The sequence below is a fragment of the Dipodomys spectabilis genome, unplaced genomic scaffold, assembly GCF_019054845.1.
Source record: "Dipodomys spectabilis isolate Male_0828 unplaced genomic scaffold, ASM1905484v1 ptg000147l, whole genome shotgun sequence".
Lineage (NCBI taxonomy): Eukaryota > Metazoa > Chordata > Mammalia > Rodentia > Heteromyidae > Dipodomys > Dipodomys spectabilis.
This window is the reverse complement of record NW_024870824.1, coordinates 16,070,691-16,084,594: the sequence shown is the minus strand read 5'-3', so window position 1 is coordinate 16,084,594 and position 13,904 is coordinate 16,070,691. Positions and strand designations below refer to the sequence as shown.

Genomic DNA, 13,904 nt, shown 5'->3' with positions numbered 1-13,904 from the left:
GGTCGACAGTCTGATGATTGCAGCAAGCCTTGCTCCACTGCTCACGTATGGACCCATTGTCTCTGGGATCTTCTGCAACATCAGCCAGAGGTTCTCATTTGGAAGGTGTTTTCAAGGAATTAGGCAGGACAGCAGTGTGTGCCCTTGGATATCTTCAGATAAGAAAATAGTTCTTGAGCATGGCCAAAGACACGAAGGAAGTGCGTTGCATATTTCAGGACCAGAGACCATTTAACTGAAAGGAAGGGCAGGCAAAGGAGCGCGTCTTTCCGCTGTCCCTCCCTTTGGCTGATTACAGCTGGGTAGACTCTAATGGAGCCCCTGGGAACCAAGCCCTGCTGACTAGAGGTGGGCTCTGCTCACCCTCCTTGGTTTGATGTGGCTTCAGGATGCTGACTGTGCTGGTGCCATGGTCATCAGCTCCCTGCACCTGTGCTATGTTGCTAATGGGTTTTCATTGATTCTCTTGATGGGGGCCAGCCAGGGTGTCATATAACACGAAAGATCACTGGAGCCCAGTGTGGCTCATGGAGACCCAGGAGGCTGAGCATGCGTGTCTGTGGGCGCATGCACTACCTACAGCTCCACAAGGGCATCTGGGAACAGAGATTTATACGCTGCGCGTGCTTGAGTGGAATGGACTCCTCAGATCAGGAGGACTGCTCCAAGGCACACTCTTGGTTTTTACTTTTCCCTTAAAGCTATGGTTTGGTGATGACATATAACAAACATTATTATGGTATGGCAGACCCCTCTCCACCCCCATTCTCAGTCTTAGAAATAGCAAGGGAATTACTCAGGGAGCCTGCTACCCATATCAGCTCTCACATTCAAAATCCCCAGAGGTTCAAGGTAAGCCCCCAAATCTGTAGTGTTGCAAGTAAAGCTGACAAAGTGGCCCGTGGAACTCTCTAACAAGTGCTGTGAAGGCCTGTGGTTTGCGCCCAGGGAATTCCCCATTTCCTCTTTTGTGAGACATGCTACAAATTCTTCCTTAATGGATTTTTATCAAAATTGAGAACTAACTGCTGGGTACTGGTAGCTCATGCCTGTAATCTTTGTTACTCAGAAGTCTGAGCTGAAGATCTTGGTTCAAACTAGCCTGGGCAGGAGAGTCTGTGAGACTCTTATCTCCAATTAACTTCCCTCCCCCCCTCATAAAAAACAACAACAACAACAAAAATACCCCAGAAGTGGAGCTGTAACTTAAGTGAGACAGAGTGCTAGCTTTGAGCAAGAAAGCTCAGGGAGGGGCTGGGAAGGTGGCTCAGTGGTAGAGCGCTTGCCTTGCATGCATGAGGCCCTGGGTTCAATTCCTCAGCACCACATAAGCAAAAAAGGAAAAAGCTGGAAGTGGCACTGTGGCTCAAGTGGTAGAGCGTTAGTCTTGAGCTGAAGAGCTGAGGGACAGCGCCCAGGCCCAGAGTTCAGGCCCCACGACCGGACCAAAAAAAAAAAAAGAAAGCTCAGGGACAGGGCACAGGCCCCGAGTTCAAGACCCAAGACTCTCTCACATACACACAATATTAGAACTACTGGTGACCAAATCTTTGGTTAACCCTAGAGTGGTACTCTGGGGCATAAGATCAGGAACTCAGCTTGTCCCAGAAGAGACCCATCCTAAGGGCTCAGATACAGGCACAGGCCTTCACTGCTTCTAATCAGGCAATCTGCCTTCCCTATACTGTGCTGTGGACCTTGTGTGCCTAAGCAACATGACAATTGGGCCATGGTTCAGAAGTCTTGCTTCCTTCCATGCCTGCAGGAGTAGCTGGCTGTGCCAGGTCAGGAGAAACTGAGGAGACAGTGACCTGGAACAGGGAGCTGCTGGGGAGAGGACTCACGGCTTGGTCCCCGGATCTTGATGGGCTTACTGCTGGTCATGGACTGGGAGCATGTCTGGCACACACATTCTTTACCACTGAAGGTCACCTTGTCTCCAATGGGGAAAGGCTTCCTGAAAGAGAGATGAAGGAAAATGTCAGTGCCTGCTCTTGCTGACCTGATAATGTGTTCTGAGCAGCACTCTGACTTCTAGGGCAGGCGGCAAGTTCAACTGCTCTGTACCACAGAATGATCTGATTCCACTGAAAGGAATGGCAGGTAAGGAAGGAGCTTTCCAATTGCCTCTCTCCACAGCTGACTGTGGCCAAATGGAGTCTCAGTTAGGGACCATGAGGTCAGCACTGGAGGCTTATGAGCCGCTTGTATTATTTGACTCAAACATTGCAAATCACGCTGTGCATCTGTACTTATACATCTCAGCTGGAAGAAGAGGCTCACGCCTCACAGAGCTGTTCCACCTTTAAAAAACACTTTCTTCTTCTTCTTCTTCTATTATTATTATCTCTAAGTAGTGTACAAAGGAGCTGTCATTTAACAATGAATAATTTGTGAATACAAATTCCTTGATCAATGTCACCCCTTTTAGCATTCTTACTCATCCCTTCCCTCCCTACCTTTCCCCTCACTTGTCTTAATTTTGTAGCATGTATATCGAATTATTGACTCCCCTTCTTCTCCTCTTCATCCCTCTACACCCATTCCCTTTGACCCCACTCTACCCCTTTCAAGTACCTGCAACCATGTTCACTGCAGCACTATTCACCACAGCCAGGGTTATAGAATCAGCCGTTATGTAACCTCAATGGACAAATGAGTCAAGAAAATGTGGTATATTTACACAATGAAATTGTGTACATCATCCATTATAAACAATGATATTGTATCATTTTAAAAAATGGAAAGTCGGGAAAAATTATGTTAAGTGAAGTAAATCAGGCCTACAGAAACAAAGGATGCATGTTTCCCCTTGTATGTGGAAGCTAGATTTAGCTTATAAACTTAAAAATAAACATGTTGGGTGTTATGCAAGTGTATACAAATGTATTAATTGCAATTTGGTAGATTCAAGGGAGAACTCAAATAGTGTAATTCCTTAGAAAGGAAAGGTAAATAGTCCCTCTTCTTTGAAGGAATTTTCTGTCAGTCTGCCCATTCTTCATATATTAAGAATTCATTTTTAAAAAAAGGCTGTGAGTTGAAGCCCAACGACTGACCAAAAAAAATTCATTCAACTCCCAGGCTCACCAACATTTCTTTCTTTTCACTACTCATTTATCAAAATTCTTTTACCCAATAGGAAGACATAGGAAAATATCTTTTCCTCTGTCTCTGGTCTCTGTCCTTGTTCAGTTCCATAGTTCAGAGGTCTCAAGCTCACACCGCTTTGCCTTTCCAGTGAAATTACAAGCCATCTGCAGACTCCTCAGTTACATTGTTTATCTGTGTTTGCTCCTGCAGTGCGGGACACCTGCCATATGCACTCTGATGTAACACTTGACAAAGATTTCCAGTGTCTGTCTGCTTTCCTTGTACTGGCAGCATGAGACTGTGCAGAGAACCTTGGGTAAGGATTTGGACATCTTAGCCCTCATTGTGGCCTAGCCACTAGCTCATGGAGATATAGCATGACCTCAGAGAGTCATCTTAACTCTTGACACAACTCATCTTGTACCATATGGACCATTTGAGCTCATTTCTGATGGGTCTGAGATCCCAGGAACCAGTGCCCAAGTTGTTTTGCATTATTACTTTACTTTATTGTTATTATGGAGGTGATATACAGAGGGGTTACAATTATATGAGTCAGGTAATGAGTACATTTCATTTTGTACAGTGTCTTCTGTTTGTTAACTCTCTCCCAGTCCCTCCCTCCCATCTCCACCCACAAGCTGTATGGCTCACTTTCATGTGTCCAGCAAGCTCTACTGCTGCACTTTTCCACCCTTTTACCTTCCAGTTCGGTACCCTCCTCCCAACCCTTCCGAAGGTATATACTTGAATGCACCATACATAAGATAAAGAAGACAGAATCACCAAAAAATAAAAACTAAAAACTGAAAATAGGAGAGGTCTCTTGTTTCCATATCTTGGAGTTCATTTCAATATGGATGTTATTTTATATAAATATGAAGAGGCACGTAGGCATTGCACCTTTGTGTTTCTTTCTTGAGAGTATCTTCTTTTGATCTCTCAGTGTCCATGTTTTAAGAAACAGATGAATGAATGAATTTCCACTGAGTGGTTATATTTTTACATATACTGCCAGTAGTCTCAATCAGAACAATGAAGCTTGTTGAGATTGGTTCGGGAAAGCAGAAAGGGATGACCTAAAGTAGTGGAAGGGGTAAATTTAATCAGATACATTGCATGTTTATGTGGGTATGTTCAAGTGAAAGTCCCTTTATAACTAATTGATGTTAATAAACAATAATGAAAAAATTACAAAAAGAAACTCTCTTTGGTTGGTTACTCTAGTTGATAACAGCCAGTGTTTATTTTGTGGAGATAATAATGAACCTAATTCACGTATAAACTCTTTATATATACATACACACATATATGTATATATATATTCCAATCATGCTTTATTTATGACTTGATCAGAGCTGGCAAATAAATTTTAACATATTTGTGGGCAGGGCTGAAGTTTTCTTCCATATTTTTTTCATTTCCTTAATGTGATACTTGGCATGCAATGGACCCTTAATGTACATTTGCTAAATTAACAAGGGATTGAAATGTTGGGCAGGGTTGAGCTCTCCACCACCAGGGAAGTCCTTAGAGAAGAGGGATGACTCCAGTGATAATGAAAAGAACAGTAAGAACAGGCACACTGCTAAGTGCGAGCGCTGAGTACCACTCACTGAGCTCAAGTCCTGGCATGCATTATCAACTGGATCTTTGTGTAAACCCAGTGAAGGGGGGCAGTAGTTTTGACTCTCATTATTGATAGGGAAACTGAGGCTTTCAGAGATGGGGCCACATGCCAGAGACATTCTGTAAGTAGGAGAGAAGCTACAAACAGGCATCCTTGTACCACCTCTGGCTGAGGGGTCTAGGAGCCTTGGGCAGAGTTCCAGGAGGAACTTTTGGAGGCTTTTTGGTGGGAAATGGGAAGCTGAGTATGGGGCTGAGACCTTCGCTCTGCTTCCACCAGAGAACGAAGTCGTGGTTTACATTGGACTGCACATAGCAAAAAGGACTCTGCTGCTAGAAGGTTTGAAAACCACTGTCCTGTTGATTCTTGTAGTTCCAAAGATCCTGGTCTCCAGCATAAGCACTAGAGCTGCCCAGGGAAAGTCATGTCTTCCCATTTCCCCAGGGTCACTCAGGGAGAGGCCGCACACCCTGCCACCTACTCACCTGCACAAGCTACACACGAAGCACTTGGGGTGGTAGGTGCGGCCCAGGGCAGAGATGACTTCACCCGTGATGAAGTCCCGGCAGCTGTCACAGCGTGTGCCATAGAGTTGCTGGTAGTCCTGGGTGCAGATGTACTCCTGGTTCTTGAAGAAGAAGCCTGACTGGGCCAGGCCACAGCCACACACTTGGGGAAATCAAGAAGAAAGAAAGGGTAGACTGAGTGTAGGGGCAGTCTGAGGGCTTCACTGGGGGGACCCTGGTGTTTGATTTTGTTATGAGTGGCCAGAGAGTTAGTTTAAGGAATCTATACATCATTATCAGAAAAGAAAGGCATTGTTTCTTCCAGGGAAACAAATGGCTCTCAGGGACAACAGAACTCTAGCAGCCTCCTGAACCTATCGGTCCAGCTAAAGCCAGAAAGCGTCAGTCAGGAAGGGGGCTGGTTAACAATCAAAAGAAGCTGAAGAGAAGCTCCTTTGATTCTGTGGTCAGCTCCACTTACTCAGAGCCTGCACTTACCAGGAGATGGGTAGCTTGACCTCCTACAGAGATTGCCTTTGAGAGGGAAGAAGCTGGCCAGGCTTCATTCCAGGAAATCATTCCAGCAGAGAGTTACAGCTTTTATGTACATTAATAAATAGGTTCCATGGTTTCTGACAAGTTTTCTGAAGATTTGGCTAGTCCAGCATTCTCAAGAATGAACAATGGGAAATTAGGCATAGTAGAACATGAGTGTAATCCCAGCACTACGGAGGCTGAGGCCCGAAGACCGTGAGTTTAAGGCTGAGCTATATAGCAAGAATTTATCTCAGAAAAGAATCATCAGTGGTGGAGCAATCAGAAAAATAGTTTCCAAGCTTGTAGATTGAAGGAACCAACCAGGAACTGGGTGACATCACCCAGTAAATATTACTTCATCATTAACAAGATAAGTTGCTTTGCAAAAGAAAGCAGGTCAAAAGCAGGAGAGATTTCCCAGTACATGCCAGACATATTTTGTAAGTGTTTGTTCACTTTTGTGGGCCAGAAGCAGGCTTCAAGGGCCAAGCTGAGTGAAGAGAAGGCAGGTCCAGTGGTCACGGCAGGATAGTAAGAGACACAAGTGTCTAGGTATGCAGCTACTTTACTGCCACCAAATCCCTGAGTGACAGTGAACTTGGCCCTCTCCGATCACTTCTATACAGGCTGAGCTTTTCAGAAATGATCTCTTGTGGGTCTCTGGCAAGAAGAGCTTCCTTCAGTGCTAACCATGTGTCTAAACGTTTAAGTTCAATGTGAAGTCTTGCTCAGGGCCCCTGATGCCGCCTCTGTGAAGAAGCAGGGTGGTGGAGATGGCACTGGTGGGAGGTGGGGAAGGGTAAATATTTCAGCAAACATCATGAGAATTCATCATACCAAACAATGCCTGATTTCAGAAGCAGGCCGAACAGGAGAACTTGCTGTTCTGAGCCTGCAGGTGGTAAATCAATTGTTGGGTCATGGCCTACAACCTCATTGGAAACAGCTCCTGTTTTTTCCCTTCTTTTCTCTCCTTTGTTTTCCCTGCCAATTCCACCCCCAGGCCACCTCTCCCAGTGGGAGCAAACCAAGAGGTCATAAGAAAACCTGGAACAATCAGTTCCTCCATTTCCCTCCCAGAAGCTGCAGGAGGAAGTTTTTGGTGGAAAGGATGTAAAGATTGATAAGAATCTCAAGGGATCCTGGAATACAGAGGAGAGCATGGGATGGAGGTATGTAGCAAGCAGGACCAGATATATTTGAATTTGTGCAGAACCAGGCATTCAAAGACAAAACCTAACCAAACCAAAACCCAAGAACGGTCACAGGGTGTACTGTATGAAACTGATGGGAATTGATGCACCCAGGATAGTCTTGACTGTATGAATCAAAAAATAAAGTCTATTGATTTTTAAAAAACAGGCCATATAATTGGGCAACTGGAAATGACAGAGCAGACAAGGTTAGAGATGCTTTACAAATGCAGATTGGGGTACTCATGGTAAATATGAGAGCTTGCACATGATTCTTGCCTGCTCCAGGGTATTAAGGTTACAATCCTGAGTTCTACCACTCAAGTGCTCTGTGACTTTGACAAAGTTATCTCCCTTCTCTGGAGCTCATTTGCAAAATGAGGATGCTAAGATAGTAATGAGGACACATCTGGATAGGTAGGTCTGGGACTCTGTCATGGAATTCTGTTGATTTCCAGCTTTGAATCAGACTTGATTTTAGGACATTTCAAACTCAGAGTCCGAAGGGTCCCAGATATGCAACATCTTAATTGTGAAACATACTATGCATAGAAGAAATATAGAAAATATAGGCATACCGTTTAAAGAATAAGAAAATATACACTCATGGGCCCACTACCAAATTTGTAAAATAAGACATCCTAGCACTATATAAGCTTTCCATTTTTCTCCCTGAGAGTTCCTCCTTCCCACACAGTCTTTAATTGTATGTTGGCCATCCCCTTGCTTTTCTTATGGTTTTACCACCTATGATACCATCCATAAGTAGGGTACTTTGTTAGGCTGGTCTGTGTCTGGATTGGTGGGTGTTTTTTCACTTACTCCTCTGTGCTGCTTTTTTTTTTTTTGGTCTGTTCATGGGCCTGAACTCTGGGCCTGGGCGCTGTCCCTCAGCTCTTCAGCTCAAGGCTAGCGCTCTACCACTTGAGCCACAGTGCCACATCTGGCTTTCTTCCTTTTTTGCTTATGTGGTGCTGGGGAATCGAACCCAGGGCCTCAGGCATGCAAGGCAAGTGTCCTACCACTGAGCTACCTTCCCAGCCCCTACTCTGTGCTTTTTGATACCCTCTCACAACCCTGTGTTTGAGATTCACCTAGGTTGTTGTCTGAAATGCAGTTCATCCATGTTATCTCTCATGCTGCATTCCACCTAAATCATACCTGACCTGTGACCATGGTGAGGAACATTTCACATCTCAGCTGCTTGCTTTTTCGGAGGGCTTGTATAATGCTATGAGCATTCTTGTATTTGTAAAGGGCTGGCTGCTTATTCCTAGTTCTTTTAAAAATTACATTTTCATTGTGGAAGTGGGAGGGAAGGGAAGGTAGGGGAAGAACAAAGGAGGTAACAATGCTCCATAGGAAATGGACTCAGTACCTTGCTCATGTAACTGTAACCCCTCTGTACAGTATTTTTAAAACCGTACAAAAAATGACATTTTCATTTCACCCAATCCCTATCGTCACCAATATTAGGGACATCTGACTAGCCAACATGATGCCTTTTTTTTTATATGATGTCTTTATTGTCATTTAAAAGTTTTATTTCCCTGATAATTAGTGAAATGAGAATCTTTTCATGGGTTTATGGGTCATTAGCATTTTCTCTATTATAAAATGCTTGCTAAGGTCTTTTGCTGATTTTCCTTTTTCTTTGAGATTTGTAGAAATTCTTTGTGTTCCTTAGAAGTGAATCATTTTTCAGTTGTTAGTACAAACATCTTCTGTAATTTGAGGCTTGCTTTTTACTTTTTAAAGTAGCATATATTAGTAATACCAGGAACTTTTCTTGTGATATTTCCACACATGAATCCTCTGCACAATGAATGCTGATCGACTTCACCCCTTTTAATTCTCCATCATCCCCTTTCCCTTCTTAAAACATCTTCAGCAAGTTTCACTATTCTATTTTCATCCAGGCAAATAAACGGCTCTGACCATATTAATCCTCATTCTCCCTCTTCATTAGCCCTCCCTACTCCTACTCCTACCCCTACTCCTACTCCCTACTCCTGACCATCTGACCATCATCAACCCACCCCTCCAACAGAGCTGGTTTTACGTTCCTATCATTCTTTACCTTTCTCTCTTTGTTCCTTTCCTCCCTCCTTCCCACCCCTTCTTCTTTTTTTCTCTCTCTTTTTCTCCTTCCTTCCTGCTTCTCTGTCTTTTTTTTTTTGAGACAGGATCGTATTACGTGTCCCAAGATAGCCTTGAACTCAATATTATCTTACTTTCACCTCTCCTAGTGCTAAGATTACAGGCATACACCACTGTGCTTGGTAAGAACATAATTTTCTTCTTCTTGTGGTATTGTGAATGAACTAAATACTTCAGGTTTTAGTTGGTCCAATTTTTCATTCTTTTCCTTTATTATTTACATCCTCTGGATCATACTTAATAAATTCTTCCCTACCATAAAATTCTAAAGAAGAAATTGTCTATATTGTGTTTTAAAGTTCTATTGTTGTTTTTCACATCAGTGCTGTTGCTCCACCTGTGTCGGACATTAGTGAATGGCATACAGTAGCCATCCAATTTCCCATGTGGATATTTAATCATGTCAGTGCCATTTATCAAACACTGCAATTGTTCCCTACTGATCTGCAAAAAAACATGTTTCCGCACATGTGGAAGAGTGGTTTCTGCTTCTATATTCAGTTCTATTGGCGTATTCATCTGTCCTTAATCCAAGACATACCATCCTAATAGCTTATACAGTAACAGTAAGTGATGGGATCTGGCAGGACAGGCCTCTTGGCTCTGCTGCTGTTCTGTAGGATGTGAATGATCTCTGGTCCTTTGCCAAGTAAACAAGTTTAACTGAGTTCTTCCTTTCCATGGGATTTTTTTTCCAATCCTCCTTTCTGAAGCCAGCATTCAACTAGTATTCTTTTTTTCTCTTTTTTAAAAATAAATTTCATTGTAAAGATATTGTAATGAGTACATTTCCTACTGAGCATTGTTTCCTCCTCCTTTGTTTTTCCCCTACCATCCCTTCCCTCCCCACATCCCCAACTCTTCTCCCCCCAGGGTGTAAAGTTCATTTTCTTTTTTTTTTTAAATTAAGGTTTTTATTATGAAAATACTGTACAAAGGGGTTACAGTTACATGAGTAAAGTAATGAGTCCATTTCTTATCCAGTATTGTTGCCTCCTCCTTTGTTTTTTCCCTACCATCCCTTCCCTCCCATCTCCTCAGTTAAACCCTCCAACCCCCCTCTTAAATTGTAAAGTTTGTTTTTTGACATAGTATCTTGTACAGCTCATTGTTGCAATGGGTCCACCTGTATCTCTATTTAAACAATTTGTTTTTTCCCTTCCTCCCCACAAATTATATCAACATCAAATACAGTGAAAACAGGGGTTATACTATGGGGGAGGGACATACAAAGTGACAAAAAACAAAACCGACAAAAAGGAACTTTACAACTTTGGTGCCGGGGGCGGGGGTGGGGGTTGGGGGGGTGGGGGGGAGGGAGTGTGGGGAGAATTAGGTGGGGGGGCAGGGGAGGATGGGAAGGGATGGGAAGGGGAAACAAAGGAGGAGGCTACAATGCTTGGTAAGAAATGTACTCATTATCTTGCCTATGTAATTGTAACCCCTCTGTATAGTATTTTCACAATAAAAAAAAATAAAAAAGTGACAAAAATCACATGGTACCTTAAAAATACTTTAGAAACAATAGCAAGGAAGAAAAAAACCACTTGTGTCCCTATTTTGGGTTCATTTCGCTTAACATCATCTTATCTGACCTTTTCTGCTTGTTCCAGACACATACTAGTTATTGCAAATAAGGGAAACCATGGGACCTATGTTTCTCTGGGCCTGGCTTACTTCACTTAATATAATTTTCTCCAAGTCTTTCCATTTCCTCACAAATGGGGCAATGTCATTCTTTTTGATGGAGGCATAGAATTCCATTATGTGTGTGTGTGTATGTGTATTCCACATTTTCTTGATCCATTCACCTACTGAGGGGCATCTGGGTTGGTTCCATATCTTAGCTATGGTAAATAATGCTGTGAAAAACATGGCTGTGCTGGTAACCTTAGTATGGCCTTGTTTGTGAACATTTGGGTAAATGCCCCAAAATGGGATTGCTGGGTCATAGGGAAGCTCTATGTGGAGTCTTTTGAGGAACCTCCATACTACTTTCCAAAGTGTTTGAACAAATTTACACTCCCACCAACAATGCAGTAAGGTTCCCTTCTGTCCACATCCCCTCCAGCATCTGTTGTTATTAGAGTTCTTGATTTTAGCCATTCTAACTGGGTGAGGTGGAATCTCAATATTGTTTTGATTTACATTTCTTTTATGGCTAGCGAGGTTGAGCTTTCTTCATGTGTCTATTGGCCATTCTTATTTCCTCTTCAGAAAAGTTTCTCTTTAAGTCTTTAGCCCACTTATTTATCAGGTGTCTGTTGTATGGCTAGTGAAGATCTTCTCCCAATCTGTGGGCTTTCTATTGATCTTGCTAGCTATGTCCTTTGCCATGCAGAAGCTCTGCAGTTTGATGCGATCCCATTTGTCCATCCTTTCTTTGATTTGTTGTGTTTCTGGGTCTCTATTAAGAAAATTTTGGCCTGTGCCAAGAAGACCTAGCGTTTCTCCTATTCCATCCTGTAATGTTTTCAGAGTGTCTGCTTTGACTCTGAGGTCTTTGATCCATTTGGAGTTGATTCTGGTGCAGGGTGATATATAAGGATCTAGCTTTAGTTTTCTACAGGTTATTAACCAATTTTGCCAGCACCAGTTACTGAAAAGGCTGTCTTTTTTTCATTCTAGTTTTTTAGCTCCCTTATCGAAGATTAGGTGGCTATATGTCTTTGGATTTATTACTGGGTTTTCAATTCTATTCCATTGGTCCTGAAATCTCTTCTTGTGCCAGTACCAAGCTATTTTGATTACTATGGCTTTGTAGTAGAGTTTGAAATTTGGTATTGATATTCCTCTAGCTCTGTTCTTTGTGTTAAGGATCATTTTTGCTATTTGGGGTCTTTTATTGTTCCATATGAATTTTTGGATTGCTTCTTCTATTTCATTGAGGAAAGAGGTTGGAATATTAATAAGTATCGCATTGAATTTGTAGATAGCTTTGGGAAGTATTGCCATTTTCACGATGTTGATCCTTCCAATCCAGGAGCATGGAAGTTTTTGCCACTTTCTAAGTGCTGTTTTGATTTCCTTTTTCAGGTTATAGAAGTTTTCATCATAGAGGTCTTCACTTCTTTAGTTAAGTTAATTACTAGGTATTTTTTGTGGGGGTATTACGAATGGAGCTGCTTTCCTGATTTCAGCCACACTCTTCTCATTGTTGGCATACAGAAAAGCCATTGATTTTTGAGGGTTAATTCAATACCCTGCTACTTTGCCAAAGTTTTGAATCAGCTTGAGTAATTTGGGAGTGGAGTCTGTGGGATTCTTTAAATACAAGATCATGTCATCTGCAAAGAGGGAGAGTTTTACTTCATCTTTCCCTATTTGGATCCCCTTTAAGTTTGTATCTTGTCTTACTACTGTAGCTAGGCATTCTAATACTAAATTGAAGAGAAGTGGAGAGAGTGGACATCCTTGTCTTGTTCCTGAGTTAAGAGGAAATGGCTTTAGTTTTTCACCATTAAGTATAATGCTGGCTGTAGGTTTGTCATATTAGCCTTTATTGTATTGAGGAATGTTCCATGAATTCATAATTTTTCCAGTGCCTTCATCATAAAGGGGTGTTGGATCTTGTCAAATGCTTTTTCTGCATCTATTGATCCATGTGGTTCTTATCCTTGCTCTTGATGTGATGAATTATATCAATTGATTTGCATATATTGAACTAGCCTTGCATCCCTGAAATAAATCCTGTTTGATCATGGTGTATGATTTTTTTGATGAGTTGTTGAAGTCAATTGGCTTGCATTGATGTCCATCGAAGAAATGTGTCTATAATTCTCTTTCTTTGATAAGTCCTTGCTTGGTTTTGGGATGAGGGTTATGGTGGCTTCATAGAAAGAGTTCGGTAGTGAACTTTCTCTTTCAATTTCATTGAAGAATTGGAGGAGTATTGGTGTGAGTTCTGCTTTGAAGGCCTTGTAGAATTCCACTGTAAAATCATCCGGTCCTGGGTTTTTCTTAGATGGGAAGTCTCTTATTGCTGTTTCTATTTCAATGCTTGATATGGGTCTGTTAAGATGGTTTTTAACTCATCTTGGTTTAGTTTCAGCATGTTGATATTTGCTAGGAAATAGTCCATTTCTTCCAGGAACTCAAACTTATTAGCATAAAGTTTTGAGAAGTATTCCCTTATAATGTTCTGAATCTTGGTTGTTTCTGTGGTGATGTTTCATTCTCATCTCTGAATTTATTTATTTGGGTGTGTTCTCTTCTTTTTCTGATAAGATTTGCTAAGGGTCTGTCAACTTTGTTAATGTTTTTGAAGAACCAATTCTTTGTTTTGTTGATTCTATGTTTTTTTTTTTAGATTCTAATTCATTTAATTCTGATTTAATTTTAATTATTTCTTTCTGTCTACTGGATTGGGGTTTAGCTTGCTGTTCTTTTTCAAGGAGGTTCAGATGTCTCATTAAATTGTTGGTTTCAGATCTCTTCCATTTGTTGATGTAGGAACTTAGAGCTATAAACCTGCCTCTGAGTACTGCCTTTGCTATGTCCTAGAGGAGCTGGTAATTTGTGTGTTCATTTTTGTTGAATATCATGCACATTTGAATTTCTTTTCTAATCTCTTCCATGACCCACTCGTGATTCAACAGTGTGTTGTTTAGCCTCCATGTGTTACAGGACTTTCATTGGTGGCTTTTGGTGTTGAGTTCTAATTTTATTAGAACTTGTGGTCTGAGAGTATGCAGGGCATAACTTCAATGTTTCTGAATTTGGACAACTTTGCTTTGTGACCTAAAATGTGGTCTATTTTGGAAAATGTTCCATGTGCTGCTGAGA

General features: G+C 41.8%; 1 protein-coding gene across 3 annotated transcripts in view; it reads right to left on the bottom strand.

Annotated features, from left to right (window-relative positions):
- The window catches only part of Ablim3 (actin binding LIM protein family member 3), a 127,227-nt gene that overhangs the window by 56,669 nt on the left and 56,654 nt on the right, over positions 1 to 13,904 (bottom strand). For all 3 annotated transcript variants that reach the window (XM_042692133.1, XM_042692131.1, XM_042692132.1), the window contains exons 3-4: positions 5,209 to 5,392; positions 1,845 to 1,957 (exon numbers count right to left, since the gene is read on the bottom strand). In XM_042692133.1, coding sequence (XP_042548067.1) covers positions 1,845 to 1,957; positions 5,209 to 5,392 — 297 coding nt within the window. The remainder of the gene's footprint in view (positions 1 to 1,844; positions 1,958 to 5,208; positions 5,393 to 13,904) is intronic.